Raw genomic sequence first — 17,629 nt, forward strand, 5'->3', positions numbered from 1 at the left:
TGGATCTGAGGACAGCGTGAGCAGGTTAATAGTCTCATCAAAAGCTAAAGCAAAATAATTAGTGACTCAGTAGGACAATACAAAGGGGAACAGAGAGGTACAGGGTTTCAGCTGTATAGCTCTGGTATTTGGAACAGGCGTCATTTTCCCTAGGTGACCATGAGCGATATCAGTCTCATGAGGGTAACGCACGAGGAAAGAGTTTTGCTGCATGCAGCAGGGTACTGGCCTGGCCCTTATGTTGTTATGCTGTGTTCTGCCATGATTCCGACTCACTTGATTGCAGCGTGGCGCGGCAAAGTATCCTACCGGGTAGGAAGGAACAAGGCTGCCCTCCACCGAAACCTTGTGCAAAGGATTACCTACATTAAAGTTTCCTTGAGATTATCAAAGGAAACCCCCCAGTAAAATCTGATAAAACCCTGAAATCCCCTTCCTCCCCGCTTTATAAGGACAGAATGATAAGAAGAAAAATAAAACTCACCAGATGTGCCTTCCCCGGAATCATTATTCTTGTCCTGTGTACTGCTGGACTGCTCTGAGGTCAGGCATAGGTCCTGACTGTCTGGGAAAAGGGACACCCTGCTCTCCTGCACCCTACTCTCCTCATCCTCATCCTTCTTATCGCCCATGGAGTCGTCATCATCCCTGGACTGGGATCCAGCGGAGGTATCAATGCTGCATGGCTGCAAAGTGGTTGGGCCACCGCCAAGAATTGCATGCAGCTCATCGTAGAAGGGGCATGTTTTTGGCGAGGAGCCAGAATGGCTGTTAGCTTCCCTGGCTTTTTGATATGACTGCCGTAGCTCCTTGACCTTCATGTGGCACTGCTACACATCCCTGTTGTGCCCCTTCTCAAACATGCCCTGCGATATCTTCCCGTAAATGTCCAAATGCGTTCTGCTGGCTTTGAGCTGAGCCATAACAGACTCCTCGCCCCACAGACCAAGGAGATCTAAGACCTCTGGTCAACTCCATGCTGAAGCACGTATGGGCCTTGCAGTAGCCATGACAAGTTCAGCTACAACACTCTTTCCACGCTGGCTGCACAGGAAATGAACATTCAAATTTTCCTGGGGCATGAGGGTAGGGGGCATTTCCAGTTTGCGTGGCAACGTAACACCAGAGCGCGAATGTCCAGAGTGGTTGCAATGGGGCACTATGGGGTACCTCCCGGACGCCATTAATGTCCAATTACATTACGCTCTGTCTACAGTGACGCAAAATCGATCCATGAAATTAGATTTACACGCTACACCACTTGCAAAAGTGGTTTTATTATGTTGACTATTGCCACACTTTAAGTTAAATGGAACGACCATGCCAGTGTAGGCTTATAACCACTTTAAATCTTTCTGTACTTAATACATTTATTTGTTTGTTTTATCTAAAGCAGTGCATGTGGTGTGGCTGTGTGTGGAGACTTCATTTAGAGTGACAGAGCTGGAGCATATTGTGACCCATCCGTGCCTAGGGTAGCCACCTGAAAATTCCAAGGTCAGGGCAGGATGTACAAAAAGAGCAGATTCTCCCAACACTGGTGGGTGACACTGAAGTCAAACTTCCCAACCAGCCACAAACAGTGCTTCTGATTCCCCACACTGGTTATCAAGAAGCCAAAATACATATATACACAGCCCCTTCACTGCATTTCAATCTTGGGTTCCCAATCAGCCCCTAGGTCCAGTAAAGAGATCAGTTATTTAAACTCTATGCTCTTTACCAAAAAGGTTCTCCTAACCCCAAAGGGTCAGCCACAGTACCAGACCAATATAAGTTTGGATCTTACCCAAAATACCATGCAGCCAGCTAATCCTTTAGTAACTGAAACGAAAGATTTATTATACAATGAAAGCAATCATATACATAGAAATAACTGGAAAGTCCATATATATCAGGTTTCTAGTAGAATTGTGGAGTTTGCAGACTTGTATGGTCCCTCTGGTGCACATCCAGTACCTAGATGGGTCTCAGTCCTTTGTTTCACAGCTTCAGTTCAGTTCAGCTGTAGATGAGTTGATTCAGAGGTAGGTGAAGACTGAAGACAAAATGGATGTGATGCAGCTGCCTTTATGTCCTTTGGCCTTTGCCATGCTGCTTGTGGAAATTTACAGGAATAAGATGGAGTCCAGGGTCACATGAGTAAGTCCTGGTGACTCATCAGGTATATCCCTGGCTTCTCTCCCTAGGCCCATTGTACCTGTGAATTTCCTTAATGAGCCATGAAGGAGGCTAGTGCTGCAGCCATCCCGCCTGGGGTGTCGCCCAGAAACACAGCACAAATTGAAATATAGATACAAACATATCCATAACTTCCATTACACCCATAACACATGAACATAAACATCATCATCTTACTTAGCACATTATAGCCTTTCTAACAGTACCTGACATGGCATATCTCACATGAATTATTATGATTCTGACATATTGATGTTAAAAATATAACACCCCCCCGCAATCCAGCCAGCATGACACATATCAATTTCTTTGATCAATTGACTAACCAATGAGCTTGCAGAGTCTAGTGAACTCTAAGATGGCAGTTCCCAGGGTTACTTCTGGGACCGGAGATACTGGCCGGGGGTCACATTATTCCATAATCCTGTGATTGGCCAGCCAGAAGCACTCACTGGCTAAGGTAAGAGATGCTGGCTTGCAGGAGTCTGTGCGTGGGCTGACCCAGAAGTGGGGTGTTCACATGGTAAAGCAAGTGCTAGTTGGGGTCTAGATTGCAGAGGGGAACGTCACCGTGGGCAGATTCGCCAGCCAGACACCTGGCAAAGAATTCTCTGTAGTAACTCAAAGAACCTCCCCATCTAGTTCCCCATCACCAGCCTTTGGAGATATTAGCGGCTAGCTGTTACAGATCATCTCGATGACAATGTACATGCATTTGATGGCAATAAGCACATTTTCAGGGGTGGCAGATTTTCCAGCCGTACGTCCCCACATATCTTGCCCCCAGAGTTATTATTTCTATTGTGGAAACTGTAGGAGAGTAAAGAGTTAAAAGCTGGACAAGTGGTCAGGCCTAAATTACAGAGAACAAGATCAAGGCAAAGGCAAACCTTGTTTCTATTAATTGGTGTGAATTCTAGTTAGAGTCTGTTATTTCTCTTCTTCTCCTCCCTCCCTGGCCAACTGTGCTGGGAATGAGGTTAATAAAATATCTATGGCTATTTCTGTGCAAGGTCTTTTGGTGGGAAGAAAGCATTATCTTCCTTCTTCCCCGGCATGCCTTTACTTCAAAGAATGTTAGTGTAAAATGTACAGGTTTTAAGATGATGTGCCTGACCTCTGTATGGTAATCCTGTAAACAACAAACAGGAGTGGGTATAATTGTATTAATTATGTAGTTGTTAATATTTATTTTAGAAGTGTCAATGTAACCAAATAAGGGTGTATGGGGCTTTCTGGAAATGCATACATTTACATACTGTTATGGATAAAAGGATTGTAAAGTAACCGCCTTGTTGCTCACTAACGGCGTCGAGGTGGAATGAGCCGGCAATAAAGGATTCCGTCTCCCCAATCCACCCCCGGGACAACCTGTTGGGTTATTTCTAACAGAAACATTTATTTTGATCAAAAATGGCTTTTTAGTGGATATAAAAACATGGTTACAATTGTGTCTCTCCTCCTCCTGGTGCCCAGCTGAACACGCCCTGATGGGAACATTGTTATGGCCACCTCACTCCCTGATCCTTCCCTTTGGGTGAACAACGCTTACCCAAGCTCCTCCTGGATTTTCCGCTGCGTCCTCAGGGGCATAAGAAACTGTAGCAACAAACAGGATGTCACCTCTTGTGTTTTATTTGAATTAAACTGCCTGATTACAAGATTTTATTATCTAACATAGAGAAACAATGAACAGAGGATATACAAAGGGATTTACTTGGATTGTTAGTGGATTTTACACCTTACACAAAGACAGCATTGTGCATGTTCAGATGCTGTGCACCCACCCCAATAGGGTGAGCATTTAGCCAACACCAAGGAGAAAAATACTATGATACTGTGTGTATAGGTGCTATTAATGAGAAAGGGACAGAGCTGTCCTCAGCCTCACTTTCCTATACATTGTGTTACATGAACAGAGTGTGGGACTGTAAATACCCTCAGTAACTCTCTGCAATTATCTATGTATTTTTCATACTGGAGCTGAGATTTTCAATGGGAATTTTCAACTTCATTTTAATGGGGGCTGATTGGCTAAATCGAAGGTAAATCTCAGATTAAGTTATTATCTCAAAGTCTCTGCATGGTTTTGTGAAAGCCACATTTACGCATGGCTTTGTTCAAGGCTGCCTTGACCTCCCTGTTTCTCAGGCTGTAGATGAGGGGGTTTACCAGGGGAATCAGGACCGTGTAGCAGAGAGAGACCACTTTGTTCAGCTCTCGCAGTGTGTCATGTTTCGGTAGCAGGTAGACGATCATTAAGGTTCCATAGAAAACTGTCACCACGATGAGGTGAGAGGAGCAGGTGGAAAAGGCTTTTTGCTTCCCGGTAGTGGAAGGGATTCTCAGGATGGTGGCGATGATACACACGTAGGATGTCAGGGTTAGCAGGAATGGAGGCAGGGTGAATACACAGGCTAGGATGAAATCCAGCAATATGACCAGGTGTGTGTCACTGCAGGAGAGTTCCATCAGTGGGATGGAGTCACAATAGAAAAGGTCAATTTTATTCGGCCCACAGAATATTAACTGTGATAGGAAGAAGAGAAAGATGGCAGGAGCCAAAGAACCATTTAACCAGGACCCAGCAGCCAATTGGAGACACAACCTGGGATTCATAAGAGTGGAATAGTGCAGGGGTTTACATATCGCTAAATACCGATCGTAAGACATCGCTGCTAGGAGATAGCATTCGGTACCTACCAGAAAACCATAGACATACAGTTGTGTGAAGCAGCCACTGACCGAGATGGTTCTGTCCCCAGTCAAGAGACTGGCCAGCATCCTGGGCAGGATGATACAGATGCTGCAGGTCTCCAAGCAGGACAGGTTTCCCAGGAGGAAGTACATGGGGGTGTGAAGGTGCCGATCAGTCATAACAAGCACCACAATGAGGGTGTTTGTGGCCACAGTTGTGATGTAGATCACTAGGAACACCAGGAAGAGAAAAATTTGCAGATCAAGGAGATCCCCGAATCCCAGGAGGATGAATTCCATGATGGCTGTTTGGTTTCTGCAGTCTGTGTCTGTCATGGGTTGAGTCTAGGAATAATAAAACAAATTGAATTGGTGCAGAGCACAGAGTTAAGAGTTAAAGTCTTGTGAATTAATTTTAAAAATAATCCAAAGCTCCTCTTCTCCTGATCACAGGATGACATTTTAAGACTAAATGTAGAGTTCAGAGAAAAGGGGCAGGTGTCTCAATTCGAGAAAAGAACACTGGTACCCATACAGATCACCCTGTGCACTATCAGAGCAATAACTACAGTAACAACGGTCCAGTTCTCCGGTAGTCACGTACTGATATGGCAGAGCAGAGCATTTCTTTATCTACTATCGTATCCCATCTAGTGACACAGAGGGGCTTGACAGTGATGCTTCAAAGCTGTATTTCACTTCTGACAATGGCAGAATCATGTGATGTCTCAGGCGTCAAAATCAATAAATACATCAACTGAAATCTTGCACTGACATTTCCAGTGCAGTCTAGTGTCCTTAGGCACCAATCTTCAATTACAATGAATGGAAATAATCTAAGCATGTATCCTGGTGCAGTCAGCATTTCAGTGGACTGTAGGAAAAGGAACAATTTCCACGTCCTACCACAGATGCATTTATTTAATCAATTGTGAAGTGGAGTAAATTCTTCCTTAGTGCATGGGGTGGTGTTGGTGACATGCTGTGGGACTGGCAACAGATTTTCTGTTTCTCGACATTTGCTTAGTAGCAGTAATAAAATGCATCTCTTTGGAATATGGATCTTGGGAAGAAGCACAACCAGGCTGACATTCAGTCCTTACTGGGGAGTGTCACTCCCCACTCCATAATGACTGTGGGATGATAATACAGGAAGAAGACACTGGGTGGTAAAAGATGCTGTCCCTGAACTCAGAGTCTAGAATGAATGTGGCGTGTGTGATCTTGGCTAGTAAGACTCTGTCCATCTCCACTCTATGATTGAGACACGTGATCCAGACCCTCAGCTGGTATATATCAAGGTAGCTCATTTTGTGTGTTCGGGGGCAGATCCCCAACTGAGAACCTGTCACAAGAGCTGAATGTCAATCTCCATCTCTGTTAAATGGTGATATGGACGCCGACTGGCATTGCAGGAAGTTGAGACTGTGGCCACGTCTACCCTAGCAGCTTAGGTCTATTTAAAGTCCCTTAATTTGAATTAATACTCCCGCGTCTACACTGGTGCTAGTGTTAATTCGAATTAAGGTGTCTGTAAAATCGAATTAATAAGACCACCTCTGCAAGTGGTGTAGCGCCTAATTTGAATTTGTTCATTCAAATTGGTGTCAGTGTAGATGCAATAGGACTTAATTTGAATTAATTGACCTCTGGAAGCTATCCCTTAATGCTCCATTTTAAAGTTCCCTCCCCTCAAGCAGCCCCGGGAAGATTTGAATCTTAATTTTCTGTGCTTTCTGCCAGCGTGGAGGGAGCTTTCCCACTGTTCTCTGCATGGCTACTGCAAATCCCAAATGTGCTCCAGCATGGAGTCGAGCAGAGGTCTTAGACCTTATCGGGCTGTGGGGCAAAGAGTCAGTTCTGGCTCAGCTCAGAGCTAGCAAAAGGAATCTGGACATGTATGGGAAGATATCCCAGGGCATGCTGGAGAAGGGACACAAGAGGGACGCTGAGCAGTGCAGAGTCAAGATCAAGGAGCTTCGCCAGATGTATCATAAAGCCAGGAAAGCTAACAGAAACTCAGGACTTACTCTTGACCCCAGAGCAGTCCACCAGCACACAGGACAGCACATCTGTCCTGGGGAAGGCACATCTGGTGAGCTTTCTTGTCCATGTACATTGGGTTTGGGGGGGCATGAAGGGGATGTCAGGCGTTTACGTGACTGTACTGGGTGGTTACCCAGGGATCAGGTTTTTTATGCAATGAGAAAAGCTGCTTTTATCATCAGTTGATATCACATTGAAAATGTAATGTATGTAATGGGCTGTCACTTGAACATTTTTTCAGTGAATGGCTGGCTATTTCTTCAATCCACGTTAGGATTATTCTCTGCACTGAAGGTAGACAGCATCATGGCTTCATGTGTTTTAAGCATAGCCTCCCCCCCACTCAGTCCCTGTCTGCGTGGGTTTGTGATGCAAACAGAGACTGACCTCTCCCTCCCCCGGCCCCACTCACTCCACCCTGGTGGAGGGGAGCAAGCACGGCATACAAGCTGACAGCTGGCCAGCAACAACACCCTAATTATGGAGACAGTGAAGGAATGTTTCTTCCCCACCCCCTCACCCAAGACATGACTGTTCATAAATACATTTTTGCATCTTTCCAAAACGTTTCTTTATTAAATAAAATCTTGTTCATGAGGGATTTGTCAGGCACACGTCTGGAAGGGCGGTGAGGGGAGTGGCTATCATCAAAGGAAAACAACATACAGGAACCGAAATCAGGCTTGCATCAAAGGCAAGCAACATAGAGGGGGTGGGTGCTGGGGGTATGATAAAAGGCAAGCAACATACAGGGGGTGGGGGTGATAACCCCTTCACCCAAGACATGACTGTTCATAAATACATTTTTGCATCTTTCCAAAATCTTTATTAAATAAAAGGCAAGCAACATACAATGGGTGGGGGGGGGTGGAAGAGAAAAGGCAAGCAACATAGAGGGGGTGGGGGATTGGTGGGGGGTTGGGGGATAATCAAAGGCAAACAACATCCTGGAACAGAAATCACTCATGCATCGCTCATTGCCTGCAGCAATCGGGAATTGTTCTGCTGGATGTCTTGAAGCAGGGCAGCCTCGGTGGCACACATGCAGTACCTGCTTCACCTCCTTGCTCTATTCCTAAAGTACTGCAGGATAAACCATGATGTATTTGTCACACTTACAATTACAGAGCAGAGTAGAGCTGGCTCCATGGCTCTGAAGCAGTGGCGATCGCATGGAGTAAAAAAAACTGCACAAAAATACTTTCCCTGTTTGTTGGGCGGGGGGGGGGGGGAGATGTTGGGGGAAGCAGCGCTGCATCCTGGGATGATGACACTCCTCCCAACAGCCTCCGTGGCTAGTTGCACTGTGGGATAGCTACTCACATTGCACTGCTTTGTAATTCGAATTAAGGCTGGCCAGTGTGAATGCAAGAGACCAGCACAAACAATGTAGTGTGGACAGTCTGCTGCGATTTCTATAAATCGGTTTCTGAAAGCTAATTCGAATTAGCGCTGAATTGTAGACAGATCCTGAATCTGTTAATATTCACCGAAGAAGAGCTAAGAGTAGCTTGAAAGCTTCTCTCGTTCACTCACAGAAGTTGGTCCCATAACAGATATTACCTCACCTGCCCCTCCCCCTAGTCCTCCCAAAGCACATTCATGCCCCTGTCTGGAAAGTGGGGGGGAGGAACACTGTGAGGGCGTCGGTGCTCACCTGTCACCCCAGGGCAACTCCAGCTTGAAACGATGATCTCCTACTTCTCCAGGTTCGGTGCCAGGACCCAGGATCCGCAGCTGAGGTTCTTGTGTCTCCCCTCCCTGCAGAAGCTGGGTTTTCTCAGTGCAGAGACCTGCAGTTCCATGAAGAGATGAGCAGGTGCATTGAACTATCTTTGGAAAAGGGGCTGCCCTTCGATTCGTGTAAATGCTGCCTCTGTGTCAGTGTTCGGTCCTCACACTTCTTAATACCTTCTCTCTGCAAGTTTTCTCCCATTTGGTTAATTTTGTGTCTCCAAAGCTTTGTGGCTAACAACCTCCAGTGGGACTTGCACTATGGGACTTGCATAATTGCATCTTTTTTAAAGTCTAATAATCCTATGTGAAAAATATTTGAGATTGTAAGTAAACCCCAGCTTATATTTTTGAGCGATGCCTGTCCAAGCTGATGGCCTGTATAAAACAATTGCACCATCCCTTGATTAATATTCAGCAGATGCTGCCAGCTAGTGGGTATTTCTAATACATAGCTGTCCATATCTCATCCATTCAGTATACTTCCACCCTTGGCCATTTTACAGTCTAGCTTTCCCATTACTGCATTGGCTACTGAAATCTTTTGGTCACTGGCCAGTATTTCTGAGTCCTGCACCAGTTCCTCTTCTCTTCTGCCATTTAGTGTTGATTTCATAGATCATTGAGTCATAGAAGATGAGGTTTAGAAGGTACCTCAGGAGGTCATCTAGTCCCACCCCCTGATTGAAGTAGGACCAACCCCAACTAAATCATCCCAGCCAGGACTTTGTCCAGTTCTGGTGTTCTGTTTATACATCAGTTAGTTAAATCCCCTGTTTCCCAGTGGTTGGGAACAGGCTAGCTCAAGGGGCCTTGAGGAGTCAATGGGACTTTTCAGCTGCATATGACGCTATCTGAAGGCTAAGTGATTTTGGCACCTAAATTCCATGTTCATTTAAAGTTACTCTAACTTTTTTGCTTCACAAGAAAGGTTCATATTTCATGCCTGAACCAGTGATAAAAACGAGACTTTTAGATTGTGATTTGCTTTGGAGAGGTAACGCATGCAGAGATGTGAAATAAGACCCTTGGTATCAAAACCCCAAGGGGAGTATATAGGCAGAGTATTAAAAAAAAAAAAAAAAAAAAGTAATCCCAGGACTAAGGTAACTAGACAAAAATGCAATCGAAGAGATGGGCCTGATTCACCTCTATACATCAGGACCATTTCTCTTCCGCTCTTTCTCTCACACACGTCAAGCCCCACCTCTTCCTCATTTGCCCTCCCATTTAAATTATCCTTAATTTAAAGATGATTAATTTAATTGATCTTTCCTTCTGTCATTCAAAACATAGGAAAAATCATTACATAGATAGATAGATAGATAGATAGATAGATAGAGTGGTATTGTGGTTGCAATATATAACAGTTTTGAGAATTTATGATTAACCAATGTAGAGCATACCAAGCGTACCGTACTCCCGATTCTGTGCCTACACTTCACATTCTTGAGTGACATGGAAAGTTTCTTGGGGCCTGGTAATTTTCAATTCTTGTTTGTCTAGGTGCTGGATGTTGATGTGTGTAAAAGGTGCATTTGCTCTGTTCTTCCTCCAGTTGCTTTAATATAATACAAATGAAAACCCTAAAGAAAAGACAGGTCTTTCTGTTCCACTTTGGATAAATGATGAAAGAGTCATTTGGCCAGAGGGAGAGAGGGGAAAGAAAGAAAGACAAAGCAAATGACTCTAGGCCTGTTCAATAGTGTGATGGGTCTGGCTGTGGGTGTCGGGCAGGTGCTGGATGCAGTGGAGTGGGGGACAAGGGTTCTGGCTGGAGGGGGTGTGACCAGAGTGTGTCAGGGGACAAGGGGTCCAGCAGCAGGGACTGGCCAGACTGAGGGGGAGGGACGCGGCTGGGAGTGACTGGCCAGTATAGGGGGTGAAGGGTCTGGTTTCAGGGGCTGACAAAGTGGAGGGGCAGGGATCTGGCTGGTGTGGGGGATAATGAGGGACTCAGCTAGAAGGACTGGCCAGATTATGGGGCTGAGGCACCTGACTAGGGGGTGGAGATGGGTCTGGCTGGAGAAGGCCAGCCTAGAATGTGGGGGGCCAGGGGCCTGGTGGGAGAGGCTGGCTGTTAGGTGGGGGTGTCAGAGGGCTGGATGGAAGGAGGGGCCAGAATATAAAAGAAATATAAAGTAAAAATATAATATTTTTTATAAAAAGTTTTGAAACATATATACACTAGAGTTTAAAACTTAAAATACATAGTAAAATACAGAATTTTAAAAAAGAGTGAAATCTTCAACTGAACCAACAGCTGCCGGATGTGTCCATGGGACGTGTGCTCCCCCATCACACTTCAGGAGCTTCCAAGTGCCCCCCAGGGCAGGGCTAACAGCAGTCTCACTCCGGCCATGTGGCCACCCCAGCCTGGAGTGAGGGGTGGCCCCCTCTTGGGTTCCCAGACCCACAGACAAAGCCCGGGGGAACCACTCCCATTTACACTTGCCGGACACAAGGCTCTTGCTCTTGTTGTGCAGGAGGCTAGGTGACTCCCCTGTTGTACAATGAGCAATGAGGGCTCCCTCCGTGTGGGGCAGAGGGACACCCCACACTCCAGGGATGAGGTAGCTGGCGGACAGACCCCGCGGGAGCGGAGGACGTCGGCAGGCGCGATTCTGCCTTTGATGGAGCCATCCCCACTTGAGCAAGCGAGACTCTGCGCAACCTCCAGGCACCAGTGGAGGGTGACCCTGGGAGAGACCCCAGATAGAGCGAGAGAGAGACGGGGTGTCCCTTGGCTGGGCCCCCCTGGGCGAGATTCAGCCCAGCCGCAGCTGGTTACACAAGGTTCAGAGGTGGAGAGGGGAAGGAGAGAGAGAGCTGGGCTGGGGCCCTGCGAGCTCTCATCCCCTCTCTGCACCAGCCTGAGTCCCCCCACTCAGGGCTTTTCCCAGCGTGTACCCAGCTCACACAGCCTTGTGTCACAGCTCCGGGCCCAGCCTTCAGAGTGAGGGGAATGAAAAGGGCACGTCTGCCTCTGCCCAGGCCATGCAGGAAATCCCTCCGCTCCTCTGGAACTGACCCCTGGGGACACAGCTGGAATTGTGGCTCATCAAGACTTCCAGAGCCAGGTCCCAGTGCAGTCACCCCAGGAAGGGGAACAGAAAACAGGCCTTTAAAATTCAACTTTTTCTGACTGGCCAAGTGAAGCAAGGCCTCAGACTGAACACATTGGCATGTCTCTGTCTGTCTCTTTGTATTCATCTAACATGGTGTCTTTTGAAAATCACATCCAGTCAGATCCAACATTTCAGGGAATGTTCTAGATCTTTGGATTCTTTTAAATTTCACTTTAACTGTGAATTTCCTGGGTTTCTTATGTCGGGTTTGGGGTAATTAGGAGTTCTTTTTAATGTAATTTACTGTAAATTACCAAGATATGCTCTCACCCTGTACTACATCTTAACAGAGTGTGACCTGCTGTGCCTAGGGTAGCCCATCTGAAAATACCAAGATCAGGGCAGGCTGTAAAAGGGAGAGCAGATTATCCCAAACTGGGGCTAACACTGCGGTCAGAGTCACCAACCAGCCACAAACAGTGCTCCTGAACTCCACACCAATTATCAAGAAGCTAAACACAAGTTACACAGCCCCTTTATTTCATTTCAGCCTCTTGTCCCCAATCAGCAGCAAGGTCTAGGAAAATGAGAAGTGATTTAAAACTCTATTCCCTTTACCAAAATATTCTCCTGATCCCAAAAGGGTCAGCCACATCACCAGTTCAATGCCAGCTCACCGCTCGTGGGCATGGAATAGCACTTGGAGGCCCATGTCCATAGGCATGTCCCTACATGTCCTGCTGACTCATAGGCAAAGCCTCTGGCTTCTTTCCTTGGGTGCCCTTGATGGGCCATCAAGCCGGCTGGATAGTTCTGGTGAGAATCTGTCTGGCAGTGTCACCTAGGAGCACAGCACAAGTTTTAGATACAGATATACCGCAGTTATTTATAACTCACCATACAAAGATGATACACACATACAGATAGGCTTATCATATTTAATGAATCACGACTTTTCCAATGATACCTTCCATGGCATAGCACGTAAGATTCTTTGTAATTTTGTCATATTGGCATTAATAATTTTATAAATTGTCACTCATAATTCGTATAGCATCCCACATAGGTTTTTTGTTTTGTTTTGTTTTTTAACATGGGAATATTGCCAAGGTTAGCATAGGTTATTTTGTCTTAGAATAACGAAGACATTGAATCCATGATTTATATGCAAAAATGGATCTCAGCCTTAATGATGGACCTCCAACCAGGGCCTCAGATAGATAGATATCTTTTTACATTTTAGGATCAGATTTACCTAATAAGATATGGTTGTTATGGTGTCTCCTGTGTGGTGTAAAGAAGCCAGAGCAGAATTTCCAATTAAACTTGCATTACATAGATTGTAAAATCTTTGGGACAGGGATTGTCTTTTCGTTCTTTGTTTGTACCATGCCTAGCACAATGGGTTCCTGGGGCTATCTGTCTATCTATCTATCTACCTGACACAGTATTTGAAATGCATGTGGTAGTTGGGCCAAGTAATCCTTGTGTTTGCAGTCTTCCTCATACAGCCAATGACATTTTTGCATGCAAATGAGCTGTTGAGTAAGGGTGCTGATTGGTTGAATTACCTCTGAAATCCCAGCATTCTATAACTCTGGACAAGGCATAGGTACATGCCTTATTGTAACTGTATGTCACACCAAAAAGAGCCCCCAGAAATGTTTGTAGCTGTTTCCATTACTTCTCACTGACAGACTTCTGGGTTTCAGGGCAATGCAGAGTGACAATCCTGTAATCTTAATATATCGCTAAACATAGAATCATAGAATATTAGAGTTGGAAGGGACCTCAGGAGGTATCTAGTCCAACCCCCTGCTCAGAGCAGGACTAACCTGAGCTAAATAATCCCAGCAAGAGTTTTATCAAGATGCAGCTTAAAACCTCTAAAGATGGAGATTCCACCACCTCCCGAGGTAACCCATTCCAGTGCTTCACCACCCTCCTAGTGAAATGTCCTAATGTTTTCCTAATGTCCAACCTAGACCTCCCGCTCTGCAACTTGAGACCGTTGCTCCTTGTTCTGTCATCTGCCACAACCGAGAACAGCCTAGCTCCATCCTCCCTGGAACCCCCTTTCAGGTTATTAAAGTCTGCTATCAAATCCCCCCTCATTCTTCTCTTTTGCAGACTAAACAAGCCCAGTTCCCTCAGCCTCTCCTCATAAGTCCTGTGCTCCAGCCCCCCTCATCATTTTTGTTGCCCTCCGCTGGACTCTTTCCAACTTGTCTACATCCTTTTTGTAGTGGGGGGCCCAAAACTGGACACAATACTCTAAATGCGGCCTCACCAATGCTGAATAGAGGGGAATAATCACTTCCCGCGACCTGCTGGGAGTGCCCCTCCTAATGCAGCCCAATATGCTATTAGCCTTCTTGACAACAAGGGCACACTGCTGACTCATATCCAGCTTTTTATCCACCGTTACCCGCAGGTCCTTTTCTGCAGAACTGCTGCCTAGCTCTTCGGTCCCCAGTCTATAGCTCTGCACTTTTCTTTGTTGAACCTCATTAGATTTCTTTTGGCCAATCCTCCAGTTTGTTTAGGTCCTTCTATATCCTATCCCTACCTTCCAGGGTATCTACCACTCCCCGCAGCTTAGTGTCATCTGCAAACTTGCTGAAGGTGCAATCTACACCATCTTCCAGATCATTAATGAAGATGTTGAACAAAACCAGCCCCAGGACCGACCCCTGGGGCACTCTGCTTGTGACCGGTTGCCAGCTAGACATGGAGCTTAGGAGGGAGTCCCCGAGCACCATCACCCTTCTCTTCCTCTTGGGAATGGTGGTCGTGGAACCCCCATCCCTAGGACAACGCATCCCTTGCCTTCAGATCAAACGGGTCTCCTTACACTCTGCCTGTACCTGATGTAGAACGACATTGCTTCCTGTAATGCACCGCAGGGTTGACATTTGGGTCTCTAGTCCTTTAACCTTCTCTTCCAATATGGAAACCAGCCTGCACTTGATACAGATGAAGTCATCTCTATCCTGTGGGAGGAAGACAAATATAGCACATCCAGTGCAGGTGACAACAACGGATCACTCACTCTCCATATTTTTCCTCTGAGAGCCTCTTCAGAAGACCTAGCAAGGAAGAGGGAAAAGGCAGAAGAAACAGAGTCTCTTGAAAGCAAAGAGGGCTCAAGGGAGGGGGAGCTATGGAGATAGACAAGGGGCTAAACTGGCTGGTCAACAGTCAGCAACAAGAAGCAGTACAGTAGCAGCTGCAACAACAGCAGTTGTTCCTGCAGATGGCCACTCATTACAACAACAGGCTGCACGAAAACAAAAGCAGCAACAACAGCTTCTCTGGGAGTTGGCCACTCAACAACATGAACAGCAACAACATCTGGTCCAGCAAGTCGCCACTCTACTCCAACTACAAGGGGCAAACGTCAGCCTGGGGGCAAAAACACCAAGTCTGATGGTTACAAGTAGCCCTCTGGTGACACTGATGAAGATGGGCTCTGAAGATGACTCAAACGTGATCCTGGTCATCTTTGAAAGGGTAATAGCAGCAGCATGATGACCTCCAATAAGATGGCCATCTTATTGTCCATGTAGCTGGTGGGTCTGGCCCAGACCATTTATTGGGGCCTTTACCCAAAAGGAGGCACAAGACTATGACAGGGTTAAAGATCCCATCCTGGGTGCATTTGACATCACCCCTGACACTCACCACCAACATTTTCACCAAAAAAAATCCCCATATGGGTGCCCGATCCCAGGCCATTGCCCAGTGCCTCAAAGAACATTGTCAGTGACGGTTGCAACCAAGGAGGCAGTTGGAGGAACAGGTGGCCCTAGAACAGTACACCCTGATATTCCCAGCAGGAAGTAAAGAGTGGGTCTTGCAATACTGCCTTGGAACATTAGCAGAGGTGGTCAACCTGGCCGAAGACTTCTTGGCTATCAAAGGCACCACGGGTGTGGCCACCCACTCCAGGTGCCCTAGGATCAGGGGCATCATACTTGAGGGGTCCTGAGGCTACCGGGGATGATGTGCACCTGGGGAACTGGTCTTAGACTCTGATCCATGCTGCAATAGTGGCCTGGACCTGACCACAGACACAGGGGTTCAGACAGGGGAGAATTCTAAGCTCTTGTCAGGTACAAGAGAAGAGGCCTCTCACCAGCCCCAGATGGCATGAAGGGAAAGAGAGAGCCCACCAGTTGGCCTCAGTTTCTTCTGTGGACAAAAGGGCCATTACCACTAAGAGTGCCCCTTTATGGATTGTACATATTGAGAGGTGTGGACATTGGACAGCCAGGCCAGGTAGAAAGGGGCCACCAAATTGACAATCCTGGAGTGGGTTGTAGCCATACCATGATCCTGAGGTAGCTAGCAGACATGGGAAATGATGTGGACATGGTTTACCTTCAGTGCTTTCATGGGGACATGCACCCATATCCCATGAGGGCAGTGGGAGTCAAGATGAAGGCGCATATCAGGATGAAATGTGTTGGGGTCTGACAGACCCTTGTGTGATTCTGGGTAGCAATCTGGAGAAGTTTAGTGAGATTGTGAAAACTTGGGGTGATGGGCCCTTCTGGGAAGAAGGATGTCCCAGTGGGAGGATATAGACCTTCCAGAGGCAGGGGACTTGGATTGAGTAAGGGGCGAAGATGACCCCAGAGAAGGCCCCTCCGCCCAATAGCTTCCAGAGGAGAGGCAGGAGATTCCCATCCCCCAAGACTGGGATGAGCTGATTAGGAAGGTGGACTTTATCAGTGCCCAGAAGGAGGACCCAATGCTGATCCAGTCCTATGAACAGTCACAGGCATAAATGGGAAGGTAGTTAACCCCCACCTGCAGAAGTTATGGCCCCATTTTGGACTGCAGGGGGAAAGATTGTATTGGGTAATCTGAGATACACAGATAGGTAAGACCTGAGCCCAGCTCCTGGCCCCCAAGAGGTTCCGGCATCAGGTGTTACAGCTGGCCCATGAGATACACTGTGGGGGGAACCTCAGGTGTGAAATGACCCTGGACTGAGTGATACTCAAGTTCTACTTGACTGGGGTCCGTGCGGGTGTCAAAGGACGCCTCCTGCCCCTTGTGTCAACTAGTGGGGACCTGGAAACCCCCAGAACCCCTACTGGTCCCCCTTCCATTAGTTGGGATACTGTTTGAGAGGACTGGGATGGATCCGGTGGGACTCATGAGGAAGACAATCAGCACTAATAAATCCTGGTGATGTTGGACTTCGCCACCCGGTAATTTGAAGCCTTCCCCCCTCAGTCAGCCACCGCTGCTCACGTGGCACCTGAGTTGCTGAAGGTGTTCACGAGAGGAGGGATGCGTAAAGAGATCCTGATGAATAAAGGGACCAATATAACATCCAAGGTGATGCAAAAACTATGTGCCCTTTTAAAAATCAAAGCACTAAGGACATCCGTTTACCACTCCCAAATGGCTGGACTGATGGAACGCTTTAAAAAGACCCTGAAAGAGATGCTGTGTAAATTCATGGCAGGGAACCTGCAACATTGGGACCAGTTACTCCCACCCCTTTGAGTAAATCAATTTGAGCAGTGTAAGGCGGTACACTTCTAAGGTGCAAGGCTGGGGGGATTTGCTGGTTTCTCCCTATATCCAGTTCATGAGTGGCTTAGAGAGCATTCATGCAATTTCGGTGGGTGTGTCTCTGCATGTTGGTGTCTGAGTGATAGCAGCTGGAGGGGTAGGCTGCTTGTCACTAACACAGCATTGTGAGAGACAGCCCCAGCTGGAGAGTTAAGGGGACACAGCAGTCCCACAGTTCCAGATTGTACCTAAGGGGGCCCGTCACACGGATGTAATTTGTTTCCCTCTCTCTGCACAGTTTTGCTCTGGATGCCATTCAGAATGTGGGCAAAAAAGGCCTAAAGGCCTCATGGTGAATCGGGAGTTTGAGG

At 46.8% G+C, this 17,629-nt stretch overlaps 1 protein-coding gene across 1 annotated transcript; it reads right to left on the reverse strand.

Moving 5' to 3' along the window:
- Positions 1-4,251: 4,251 nt before the first annotated feature.
- LOC137161207 (olfactory receptor 6B1-like) lies at positions 4,252-5,229 on the reverse strand. The gene has a single exon (XM_067560315.1). It carries the CDS (start codon positions 5,212-5,214, stop codon positions 4,252-4,254), a length of 963 nt encoding a protein of 320 aa, XP_067416416.1. The 5' UTR covers positions 5,215-5,229.
- Positions 5,230-17,629: the final 12,400 nt, after the last annotated feature.

Source organism: Emydura macquarii, unplaced genomic scaffold (assembly GCF_026122565.2).
Source record: "Emydura macquarii macquarii isolate MOO-44397 ecotype Brisbane River unplaced genomic scaffold, CSIRO-AGI_Emac_v2 contig_2287, whole genome shotgun sequence".
Lineage (NCBI taxonomy): Eukaryota > Metazoa > Chordata > Testudines > Chelidae > Emydura > Emydura macquarii.

Bases quoted from the DNA above. Each gene is read 5' to 3' on its own strand.
- LOC137161207 (XM_067560315.1), bottom strand. From the start codon at position 5,214: ATGACAGACACAGACTGCAGAAACCAAACAGCCATCATGGAATTCATC.